Raw genomic sequence first — 12,206 nt, 5'->3', positions numbered from 1 at the left:
TCCCTCCAGACACATTACTGAGGTGAGACTATCAAGTATCTAGTTCTGCTTGCTCAATACCTCTGTAGTGTATGTTGAAATCACACCTGTTCAAAGTTGTTGTTGTTGTTTTTTTACTTGTATCTAGTTTAATGCAACTTATGCATGAATTAAAGGATTTTAACATTTTAGCACATGATGCATTCATTCGTTCCAAGTGAAGACTATTTATGTAATTATGACAATACTAGAGAAAAGTTCACTCGGCTTTTATGATTAGTGCAGTAAAACATAATGTCATGGAGTACAGCAGGATTCAAAATTACAGAGAGGCTGTTATCATTACCATTTTAACAAATGAAACAAATGTTTGCTTTGCAGGATTTATCTTACTTTGTGAAATATTAGAACTTCAGCACATAAATAGCATAAATTAAGGATTATTCTCAGCAGAGAACTCAGAGGAAACCCAAGGACTAATTCTCAACAGCCATTGGAATGCCATTAGTACTGACTGTATAATACTGCTGTACAGTGTGCTTTTTTTATCTGGCCTCAGGAAGTAATAAAAAGCTGACAGGTGAAAAGTTGCATTTGAGGTTGTTGAGTCCACTGAACTTTAAAACACACTGATAAGCATCCCTCATTATAAATGATCTAAATAAGGAATGATCTCTAGTCTCTGCGACTTGTTCCACTTGCTCCACAAGAGACAATCGGAGGAACAGTAGCTTATTGAGAACCTCTTCATCCAAGTTCTCTTCAAAATGAGAGGACTGTTTCTGCTGCTGCTTGGTAAGACCAGGTGTTTTTGTTTAATTTTTAACAAGCCATCCACATTCTTTAATGATTGTTTCCCCTTATAAATGTGTGGTTTTATGAAATCCTTTCCTTAAGGTTCCAGTCGAAAATCTGGATATGCCTGTTTGAATTTGTGTTTCATTAAGGAATCATTTAAATTATCTCAGTGCTTAAATGAACTGGATCAGATGAGATTGAGAAATGCCAAGAGTTTGCAGATGTGTTATCAGGGCAAAAGTTGCTGCATAATTCCCACCCTGAATCATTTCATGGTTTTGAAGACTTCTCTATTAGAATTTAGAGATAATAAATAATGCTTATGTTATGTGCTTCTAAATGTTTATATGTGCATAGAATTTTATCTAACACTTTACCACTCTAAATTTTAATACAATAGAATACTAAATATGCAGAATGCACAATTTACTTTCTTTTTTTCCCACTGCTATACATTTTGCATTTTATAAGGAGCTTCAATGGGCTTGGCCTCCTGTCCTGATGGACAGTTTCAATGTATTGATTCTCAAGTCTGTGTTTCCATGGAGCAAGTGTGTGATTTCCACCCTGACTGTGCAGATGGATCAGATGAAGAGTTCTGTGGTAGTTACTGTATTATATTTTACACCCTTATTCTCATCCCATCAGATTATATTTTCCCTTGCTGATCACACATACTTTGTCTTTGTCATGTAGTAATATGAAACTACAGAAATAGAGTCCTGTATAACAGTGACATTGCTTTGTGGTATTGCATGCAAATAAATGGAAAATTACAGCTTTACAATGTAATGCTAAATTCACAATATAATAAATATCCTTCCTCTCAGGCTCTTGTGATTTTGAGGAACATGCATGCGGATGGAATGATTCCAGCTATGATAAATTTAAATGGCGACGGGAGATGGCAAATGTCAGTTCTATCCCTGGTGTGGACCATACCACAGGATCACCATGGGGTAGGCCTTTGGACTAGGACAATCATTGGACTCGATTTGAAATCATGTGAAGTTTTATATTTAGATTTATGTATTATTTATAGGTGGAATTATGCATCTAGAAGGTGATAATCCAGGTATATGGTCAAAAGCTATTTTGGAGCACACACTTCCCCAGCCCACTGCACTCGGATGCAAGTTAAGGTGCAAAGGCAGCGCAAACAATTAGTTTTAACTCAAGGCTTCACTGCATGTTTATCTGTATATACTTCTAAACATAGTTTTTTTATTATTATTATTTTATTTATTTTATTTTTTAATGCTTAAGAATGAGAGTACAGCTTTGCGACTTTACATTTTAGCTTTTGGTATCATCTCCATGATGCTGCAAGTACCTCTTCCAAATTTTCCCTGAGTTTGATCCGCAACACTTCACCTGAAGAGTTATGGTCAATTAAAAAGGGCCAGACTGACGGTTGGGAAAATGCTTCGTTGTTAATTGGTAATCTTTCTCCGGGCTCGAAGGTAATGCACTGCATGCACAATCATCGTAATCATGATCATTTTTTGGATACTCTAATTGGAATATTTGTTTGCTGTTCATCACTTGTTAATGATTTCTTATTCAATTTCAAAAACACAGCTTGCATTTTCTGTGGATCCTGTATACATTGGAAATCAGGATATCATGCTGGATGACATTACACTGACAGACTGTGCAGAGGGAGATATTCCTGTAGGTTCAGACCAGCTCAGCTGTGACTTCGAGAAAGACGACTGTTCCTGGTACCACGACCAGTCAGCTGACCTCAAATGGAAAAGAGAATACGGACAGAACCCTTCCTTTGATTATCAGGGACCTACACATGATCACACCACTGGCTCTGGTACATATACATATACTACTTTATATATTTACAGACTTTGAAAGAAAGCTCATATGTTTCTGAAAGCACCATTTATTTAACCAAAAATATAGTAAAAACAGTTGCATTCTAAAATGTTTTTACATCTTAAAATAAGTTTTATTTAATATATTTTAAAATGAAATGTATTCTTGTGAAAATTTTGTAGTCATTACTACAAAGTTACTACATTACTACTTCAGTGTTACATGATCCTCCAGAAATCATTCTAATTTGCTGATTTGGTCAAGAAACATTTGGCTGAAAATAGTACTTTCTAATATTTTGGACAAATCATAATTTGTCTTTTCAGGATTCTTTGATGAATATAAAGGCTAAAAGAATAGCATTTATTTGAAATATTATATTATTTATGCATTTTAAATGTCTTCACTGTCACTTTAAATCAGTTTAAATCAGTCATGCATTACTGGTGAGTACAAAATACTGACCTTTACATCTGAACAGTAAACTATTTTTTATATATATAATTTATTAGGCATACTATTTGTAAAATGTTTACTTTCTGAGAGTGTTAATCTCACTTTAATGTAAACTCATATTTTTATTATTTTTTTTCATGCAGGCTATTTTATGTACATAGCACCACAAAGGTCCTTTAAACCACCTAAAACAGCCAGATTAATCAGCTTTCCACAGCAGGCCAAATGTGTCAGCTTCTGGTATCTAATCTACGGTGGAAGCATTGGTGAGTTAAGATGGCATCTCTCATCATGCTCTTTGATGAAGGAAGTATAGAGTGGAAATTGATTTTATCCATTTTTATCCATCTGATTGGATTGTGTAAAGTGGCCTTTCATGAGAGAATCCAACAAATGATGCACAATAACAAGAGAAACATATATTGAAAGACGTATATATATTGATTTCAAGTCTATGGTACTACTGTACTAATAACCACTAATCTAGTAATGATGGAAATTAATACTGACCACAAATTATTTACACATTTGCACAAATAAAGGTCTGTGCCACCTTTATTTATCAACAAATAATCTTCACCAAACAAAATCTGTAACTTTTTTGTGTCGGTCGGATAGATAGCTTTTGTTTATACTATTTATGTGCACAATTCAAAACTAGCCAAACATGTATTTATGTTAAAGCATGTTATTACTTACATGTATTATAATAATTACGGTACAGTTCTAATAGTCCTTGGTTTCTGTGACTGTTGAAGGTTCTCTCAGATTCATCACCGAGCATGCTAATGGAAAACAGACGCTTATATGGATAAGGACAGGAACTCAAGGCAACAGGTGGCATTTTGTGGACCTAAGTTTCGCAGACACTGAAGAACCTATTCAGGTACTGAATCAAACATACTATAGCTGCATGGATATATACAGTATGTACGTGTGTTCTCATGCATTGCATACAATAGTTTATATTTGAAGGCATCCTGGAAGGCACCGACGGCTACATTGCCATAGATGACGTTCAGGTGTCAAGCAGTATAAATGGGTCCTGTCCAGCTGAGCGGGAATGCACCTTCCAAGGCTCACTGTGTGGCCTGAAGCCTGACCCTACAACTGATTTTCACTGGATCCGAACCAATGGAGAACTGGCCATTGGCACTCCCAGCCCTGCAGTGGACCATACTTTAGAAACCAATAAAGGTCTGAATATCCACCTTTGTTACAGCAAAGTAATAGCAGCAATGTGATGATAATTCATGTTGTATAATCCATAGGCTTTTACCTGAGTGCACAGCTGTGGAAGTACCCCAAAGACAGCAGAGGCAGCATGCTGATGGATGTCAATCAACCGACCTCTGAGCATGGAGAGTGTCTGATGTTCTGGTACCACATGAATGGAAAAGATGTAGGTTCTTTTAACATCTATGTCCAGGAGCTACACAGTGCCAGATTTCAAATACCTGTGTGGAGTGCAAGTGGAGATCAAGGAGAACACTGGAGACATGGCAGAGCAACGATCATAAGTCCTCACAGCCCATATAAGGTGCGAGTAGATGAGTTTAAAGGTGCACTTCATTTTTTTTTTTATATTGCACTGTGCTTACAGTATGTTATCATCTGGGACTTAAATAGCGACTAATAGCGAAGATAATCTAAAACAAAAGTAGTTAGGTACTGATTCTAAATTTCATTACTTTTCAAGCAGGCAGACATGATTAATTTATAATAGGAGTGAAAGTGTGTAACAATTGGGTGGTTACAACATGAAGAGTGTAATATTCGATCTCCAAATGTCAGCCTCCATGTGGTGACCAGCTCAATGTAAAATGTTACATTTTTATCAGGCTACTGATTTAACTTTAAACACTTTCTGTAATTATTTAATTTAAATAATTATTTTGTAAAACGTGTTTAAGTGCTCCTTTGTGATTTTGCATATGTTGCTGTAAAATGGGAGATTTTGGCCCGTTGCAGTTGGCAGAGTTTTTGATTATGGTTTCTGTTTGCTTTTAACAGCACATTCAATATAAACATGAAAAGTGTCTGTGCATACACTCATACAGCCATCCTGCTAATATCTCTTTTAAAGTAGAGCCATAAGCACAGTATGATATGTGAGAAAAACAATTTCAGAAAAATATTAACTTGGAACATTAAAAATCAAGGTCATACAATAATTTGGTAGGAAGTACTGGTTGCACAATAATGCTTATTGGCCAATAAATCTGACCTGGATGTGCAGTGGTGTTTAGGTGGTAATATATGTATACCCTTTATTAAACAAACAATATTAAAAATCACTAGTCTTTTCTTCAGGCCATTTTTTAATTTTGACAGAATGCATGCTGTATTTTTGAATGTCTGTCAATGGAGAAAGAGGTGTTTTGCTCACATAAAGTTGAAGTTATATAGCCTCTACCAGCTGGGTCTAAGTGCTAAAGCTAACCAGCAAAACTTGAATTCTGCACACAAACAAATGTGTAACTTTCATTCATGTAATCCATTCATTTCTCGGCCTCTGGTTTTCTGCTTGGACAACAGGTCGTATTTGAAGCAGTAGTTGGAGATGATCAGAAGCATGACATTGCTATTGATGACCTAACAATCCTAAATGAACCATGCCCACCTCATGGTGAGTCCTCAACTTTCATAATCACAACATTATTCCATTGCTTCTGATTTTGAAGCAGTAAAGTAATTCATTAACATCTATTCACCTCACAAAGCACTTGACAACAATGTGACTGTTATACCATCTAAATGAAGCAGTGCACATTATTTTCTTCAGGGTTTTGTGATTTTGAGATGGACATGTGTGGATGGTTGAATACTCGTGTCACTGTCTCCAGTGTTGACTGGAGCTGGACCTCTGGGGCCAGTGATAATCTATTTACTCCTGAGGTTGACCACACCACCAACACTGCCATAGGTAAATATCAGCACTGACTTAATACTGTATGTATCAGGATAATGCTCCTTTTATGTAATTATTTAATCAAATTATTTGGGTAACACTTCAGAATACTGTTTCTTACTTACTGCATAACTAATAAGGAATTATTGAGGAACTAACAGGTGATTATTCATTAAGACTTAGTTAACTACTAAGGAAGATATGTTAATTAATCAGTATGTAATATAATTGTATGATTGTGTTAAGTAACAGTTAGTTAATCAATAACTAATGAATTCTGTCATACCTACTGAAGAACTACTATTAATTATCTACTAGTTAGGGTTCAAGAAAAGTAACTACTAAAGAACAGTTATACGCAATTTCATTGAATTGTGAACCTTTCATATAAGAGTTATTAACAATAGTAGTATTATAAAAATGCTATATTAATTAATGCAATACATTTAACAGAGGTTTTGCCTGTGTAGTGAATTGTTTTGTGAGTGTGTTTTGTAAGAAATCAGCTTCCAATAGGAACACCACCACGACTACAGTGCCTTGCGATAATTACCTTACTGTATTTACTGTATTATTTAGTACTGTATGTGTGCCTCCTCAACATATACCACATTGTCATTAATTAAATTTCTGTATGTAAGGCAAAGCCTGAGGAAAAGTGAAAATACAGGTATCCAATTTGTAATTAATAAAGAATTATCAAATAATTCTGCAGGACTTATTTTGAACCTGAAACAGGCCTATTCTAAAGTGAAAATGTTGGGAACACATTAGTAATTGATAAATAATTATTAGATAATTCCTCAATAATTACTTAGAACCTGAAACAGTATTCTAAAGTGAAAACATAGGGAACCCATTAGTAATGAATAAATAATTATCAAATAATTCTTCAGGACTTATTTTGAACCTGAAACATTAGGCCTACTCTAAAGTGAAAATATTTGGAACCCATTAGTAATTAATAAAGAATTATTAGATAATTCCTCAAGAATTACTTAGAACCTGAAACAGTATTCTAAAGTGAAAACATAGGGAACCCATTAGTAATTAATAAATAATTATCAAATAATTCTGCAGGACTTATTTCGAACCTGAAACAGCAGGCCTATTCTAAAGTGAAATTATAGTGAACCCTTAGTAATTAATAAAGATAATCAGATAATTAATTTTTTATTCAATTTTAACATGCATACTGCCCACATTTAAACTAATTTAACAAACATTTTATAATCAAAACTTAAACATTTAGAAGCAAACAAAATGCATATTTCATTTCCATTATAGGCTAATAAGTGGACTGTAACAATGTTGCTACTGTATAAGTTATTTGTACTTGTCCTTTTACTCAAGTAATTTTGAAAATGAACAGGCCTACTTTTAATTTTACTGTAGTAATATTTTAATGGGGTATCTGTACTTTTACTCAAGTACTTGATTTGTGGGCCAGAGCCTGATTATTATAGTAATTATCTGCGTATAACTGTTCATTAGTAGTTACTTCATAGTTATTTTTCTTGATCCCTAACTAGTAGATAATTAATGGTAGTTCTTCAGTAGGTATGACAGAATTCATTAGTTATTGATTAACTAACTGTTACTTAACACAATCATAAAATTATATTACATACTGATTAGTTAACACATCTTCCTTAGTAGTTAACAGCAGTGAGTTAAGTCTTAATGAATAATCACCTGTTAGTTCCTCAATAATTCCTTATTAGTTATGCAGTAAGTAAGAAACAGTATTCTAAAGTGTTACCATTATTTGAATCACACTCAAAGGCACATGTCCAGCAAAGGAAAGTAAAAGGTGCCAAAGGGTTGTAATACTTGGAGTGCCACAGTTTTAAACCAGCTGCTCTTATTCAGATCTAACAACTCTTTAAGTGGCCACTATATGTCTTGACATCCACTGGTTCTCTTCTATCCAGGGCACTACATGGCCTTTGACTCAAGAGCCGTAACAGATCATATTGCTCATCTTCAGAGTGAGGTGATGGAGCCTGAATCTCAAGGTTGTTTGGAGTTCTGGTACCACATGAATATGTGGGGCAGTGGTGAGCATCTTTGTAGAGAGCTTGAAGTTGCTTTTAGACTTTGCAATATTTGGTCATTTAAGCACCTTGTGGAATGACAAGAGTGTTCTGAAAAAAACTTGCTACAGCAGTTAACAGTTTACTTCCAGTCTTTGTTGCTGTTCCTAATAATTGAAAGATATAATTGAGTTTTTTTTTTTTAATAATCTAAAACAGTGTTTCTCAACTAAGCAAACTCCACATTATTAAGGTGGCCACAAGATGACTTAAAATTATTTCAATTAATGTTAATATATTAACATAATTCAACCCTAAAAGTAAAATGCTAAATAAATAAATAAATCAAACACATACAATCAACATGCAAACTGAAATCATATACTGTATAGTGTATATTCATTGGGGTAGTCTATTGCTATGACTAATTGAGACAGTATAAAACCATAATTTTTCTTCCTTGTTTTTATTGTTGTAGACAAGCTTAAACTAGCAGTTTATGTAAATGAGTCTGGTTCTCTACGCTGTCTGTGGAGTCAAATTGGCAATCAGCAGAATGTGTGGCACCATCTCACTATTGACTACAAATCATCTGAACGACACCAGGTGAGAGGCTGATACACAAAAACATGACAGTATACAGATACTTGACAGCAAGTGACTTAAACCTCTCTGTTTGCAGATTGTGTTTGAAGCCGTGCGTTCATTCTTAGACTCTGGGGTCATTGCTTTGGATGACATCTATATCAGGAGGAACACACACTGCTCTGATCTTACCCCAACAACACCTGCACCCACAACCGAGCCCACCACACCACCTGTGTCCTCGATGGACTGCAATTTTCAGGAGGGTAAGAGATGAATAAGCAAAACATGGATGTGCGCTATAGGTATATACAAGTGTAAATGTGTGTTTATCATGGGCCGTTTGCTAAATATTCCAGATGTTTGCTTGTAGGACTATGTAACTGGGTCCAGGAGACAGATGATGGATTTGACTGGACCCATCAGAAGGCTGGACAGGTGAATGAGCCATTGCTAGGACCTTTATATGACCACACCATAAAAAACAACAATGGTAAGATTCTATTATGCATATTTCACAGAGCTGATCAGTCTGTAATTTTTTTTTACATCTTCATCTTTTCTCTTGCAGGGTTTTATCTTATTGTAAATATGTCTGGAGAACATGAAACCGGTGAGGCAGCTGTCATTTCCACGCCAATGATAATTCAGAGCACTGACGTCTGTATTGGATTCTGGTACTACATGTTAGGAGCATCTCTTGGAAGCTTAGATCTGCTAGTCGAGACGGTATTCAACATTGAATGTCTCATTCCTTTCATTGCTTATGAATCTTAAACTTGTTTGGATGATAAATAACTTTTTTTTAAGTTAGACTCGTATGAATATTGCATGCAAATGATTTCCTATGTAGAAATTAAACAAACTGAGCATTTTCAATATACTGTAGCTAACATAACAATATTGCTTTTTCAATAGGTAGTTTTATCATTTCTTTTAAACACAATATTTATAAATTTTCTTAGCAAATTTTTACAAATGTTGCAATTTTTACAAGTTATTTCAAAGGAAGTTCAGACAATCTTTTCTCAAAATCCAAAAAGTTATTTTTGTTATGTAAAAAAACATGAGTATTGCTGGTTTCAGAAAACAATGGAAACCATCGCATGGACAAGAAGAGGCTCCCAGAACTCTGAGTGGCTGAACGCACAGGTTTCCATTAGTACTGCGGATGTTGATCGAGTAAGAGTTGTCCCCTGAAATGTTGTCTAAATCTCAATCCACAATTATACATATTTACCAAAAAGGAGAATATGATTATCACCTTGTGCAGGTGAAGTTCTCGGTGATCAGAGCAGCAGGAGGCAGAGGCTTCATAGCCATCGATGACCTCAGAGTGACTGTAGGAGCCTGTGTAGAGCACAGTGAGTCAAAGCATTCAGAGCATCTTATCCAAATATCAGCCATTCTCAGCCATTAAAGCCCACCTGTGTGATATCTCCCTCAAAGACCCGTGTGGATTCGAGTCTCCTTCACTTTGTGGCTTTGAGTCCGATGTGACTGACAGCTCTATCTGGCTCCATGTGGACGGCAGCAGTGGCCATGCAGACCATACATATAGAACTGAACTTGGTGAGTAAACAACCGTTTTTGTTGTGAAAGGACTTTAGTCATGTAATAACCCATGCAATGTATTTATGTCACATGACAGGCCATTCAATGGCTGTGCTTGGAGCCAAACTTGATAAACCAGTGGTCTCAAATCTTCTGACACCAGAGTATAGCCCATCTACAGAGTCCTGCGTGCAGTTCTGGTATGCTAATAATCTTATATTTGTCCATTATTGGACAGATTTGTAGTTAAGCGCTTTCTCAGCCTTAACAATCAGTTATTGACTATTCAGTACGTTTCATTGTGTTTTGCCTGTTTGTAGGTATTGGCTGTCTGCAGGCTCAGGTGATTCTCTGTCAGTACATGTATTTCTAAATGGGGAGCTGGGTCCAGCTCTCTGGTCTCTTTCTGGAGCATCTTCTGATAGTTGGGAGGTGGCAGAAGTCACTGTGTCATCTCCCTCTGAATTCAGAGTGAGTTTTTATTTTGTAATTTGTATTTGCTTCTAAAATAAAAATTCTGCTTTTCACTGATCATTTTTATACCCACCCCAGCCGAGTAGCAATTTGTCAATTAATTAATGAATCAGATTGTTTAAATAAAAGAACTGGTCCAAATTATTTGCTTTTCTTCTGTTCTTATTTTCACTTGAGTTATTTCTGGATCATAAAGAGTCATCATTTTTTCTTTACCTGATTCAGTCTCTCCTTCCTGTGCTTTTTTCAAAATATTACTTTCAGAGAAACAAACAAGATACCTAACACATGCATTTTCTGCATTTTAATATCTTCACTTATGAAAGAAGTATACAGTATGGTATGTGTTTTTTCTGCATTTATTCGTGATTTTGCATTCACACACAGGTGGCATTCAGAGCAGAGCTCAGTGCAAACTCTGAGTCATTTATTATTCTGGACGATGTCTCATTTAAAACGGGAGCATGTTGCTCAAGAGGAAGTTGTGATTTTGAGTCAGGAAAGTGTACATGGGTGAATGCTGCTAATGGCGTCAGAGATGGACATGACTGGATTCATGCAGACGGTCACTACAGAGGTCCTCTGGTCGATTACACTACTCACACTGCAGATGGTGAGAGTTTACTCCTTTATCTATTGTTTTTGTTGATTATTGCAAACATTTTTCACAAGTCAAATTATATATCAGGACAGCTGATTAGACACAACACATGATGAACATTGTTTTTCCTGTTGCTTTCTCAGGCAAGTTTCTTTTGAGTCCATCTCTGAGGAACACACAAGGCCAAAAAAGCAGTTCTGTGCTGATCTCAGAAAAGATCCAGCCAACCAGTGACTCTTGTTTTGAGTTCTGGTACCATATGGATGGAAGGTCTGCTCTTGCTTTGCCATATTTTTGCTTAAGCTAAAGACACCCTCTCTTCTACCGTTGGACTGTCAGTTGTGATTAATGCAGTTTTTCTGGTGTACTTTTCTATTGGCAGTGACCCTGGAATCCTTAGTGTGCTATTAGATTCAGGTGCAACAGAGCAAGAACTGTTGTTTGAAACACAAATCACTGGGAGCAACTGGAAAAATGTCTCTGTCACCATAGCTGAGACCAAACCCTTTCAGGTGTGAAATACCCATCTATTATTTGGAAAGCTTTTACCATTATATTATATCCATTTATAATCATGCCATGTAACATTTGTAAATCTTGAATATCAGATTCATATAGAGGCTCAAATGGGCAGTGAAGGCTACATCGCTGTGGATGACATTAGACTGACGAATGGGCCATGTAAAGGTAAATGGCTCAGTGCTTTCTACAAGGTGAAAAAAAATAGTTTTGTATTATAAAAACATTATTTAAGGAATGGTTAATGTTTTGTATTGATTTACATTCAGTCATCAGTGTGGAAAGTGGAGTGTTTGTTGGCTGTGACTTCGAGAAAGGCACCTGTGAATGGAAAGATATCAGTGTTGGACAGTTTGTTTGGGAAAGGGACCAGAATGGTACAACCACCGCCAACACTGGACCATCAGTGGATCACACTACTGGCACAGAGCTGGGTAAAATCTTTCAGACGACAAAGATCCCA

The 12,206-nt window shown here is 35.8% G+C and overlaps 1 protein-coding gene across 2 annotated transcripts in view; it reads left to right on the top strand.

The window, feature by feature from the left end:
- Nucleotides 1–652: 652 nt before the first annotated feature.
- si:ch211-106h4.4 (MAM and LDL-receptor class A domain-containing protein 1) overlaps nt 653–12,206 on the top strand; it is a 26,078-nt gene continuing 14,524 nt past the window's right edge. For both annotated transcript variants that reach the window (XM_059501732.1, XM_059501733.1), the window contains exons 1-27: nt 653–774; nt 1,249–1,380; nt 1,608–1,736; nt 1,820–1,919; nt 2,078–2,240; nt 2,359–2,602; nt 3,207–3,329; nt 3,822–3,949; nt 4,026–4,260; nt 4,335–4,603; nt 5,602–5,692; nt 5,849–5,989; nt 7,909–8,034; nt 8,489–8,616; nt 8,693–8,861; nt 8,969–9,088; nt 9,167–9,324; nt 9,682–9,777; nt 9,869–9,959; nt 10,045–10,167; nt 10,247–10,349; nt 10,470–10,620; nt 11,011–11,236; nt 11,368–11,494; nt 11,607–11,736; nt 11,833–11,911; nt 12,013–12,177. In XM_059501732.1, the coding sequence (XP_059357715.1) occupies nt 747–774; nt 1,249–1,380; nt 1,608–1,736; nt 1,820–1,919; nt 2,078–2,240; nt 2,359–2,602; nt 3,207–3,329; nt 3,822–3,949; nt 4,026–4,260; nt 4,335–4,603; nt 5,602–5,692; nt 5,849–5,989; nt 7,909–8,034; nt 8,489–8,616; nt 8,693–8,861; nt 8,969–9,088; nt 9,167–9,324; nt 9,682–9,777; nt 9,869–9,959; nt 10,045–10,167; nt 10,247–10,349; nt 10,470–10,620; nt 11,011–11,236; nt 11,368–11,494; nt 11,607–11,736; nt 11,833–11,911; nt 12,013–12,177 (3,775 nt within the window). In that variant the 5' untranslated portion in view covers nt 653–746. The remainder of the gene's footprint in view (nt 775–1,248; nt 1,381–1,607; nt 1,737–1,819; nt 1,920–2,077; nt 2,241–2,358; nt 2,603–3,206; nt 3,330–3,821; nt 3,950–4,025; nt 4,261–4,334; nt 4,604–5,601; nt 5,693–5,848; nt 5,990–7,908; nt 8,035–8,488; nt 8,617–8,692; nt 8,862–8,968; nt 9,089–9,166; nt 9,325–9,681; nt 9,778–9,868; nt 9,960–10,044; nt 10,168–10,246; nt 10,350–10,469; nt 10,621–11,010; nt 11,237–11,367; nt 11,495–11,606; nt 11,737–11,832; nt 11,912–12,012; nt 12,178–12,206) is intronic.

Source organism: Carassius carassius, chromosome 20 (assembly GCF_963082965.1).
Source record: "Carassius carassius chromosome 20, fCarCar2.1, whole genome shotgun sequence".
In the NCBI taxonomy this organism is placed as follows: Eukaryota; Metazoa; Chordata; class Actinopteri; order Cypriniformes; family Cyprinidae; genus Carassius; species Carassius carassius.
Note: the sequence above shows the minus strand (reverse complement) of the source record. Positions and strands in the feature narration are given on the sequence as shown.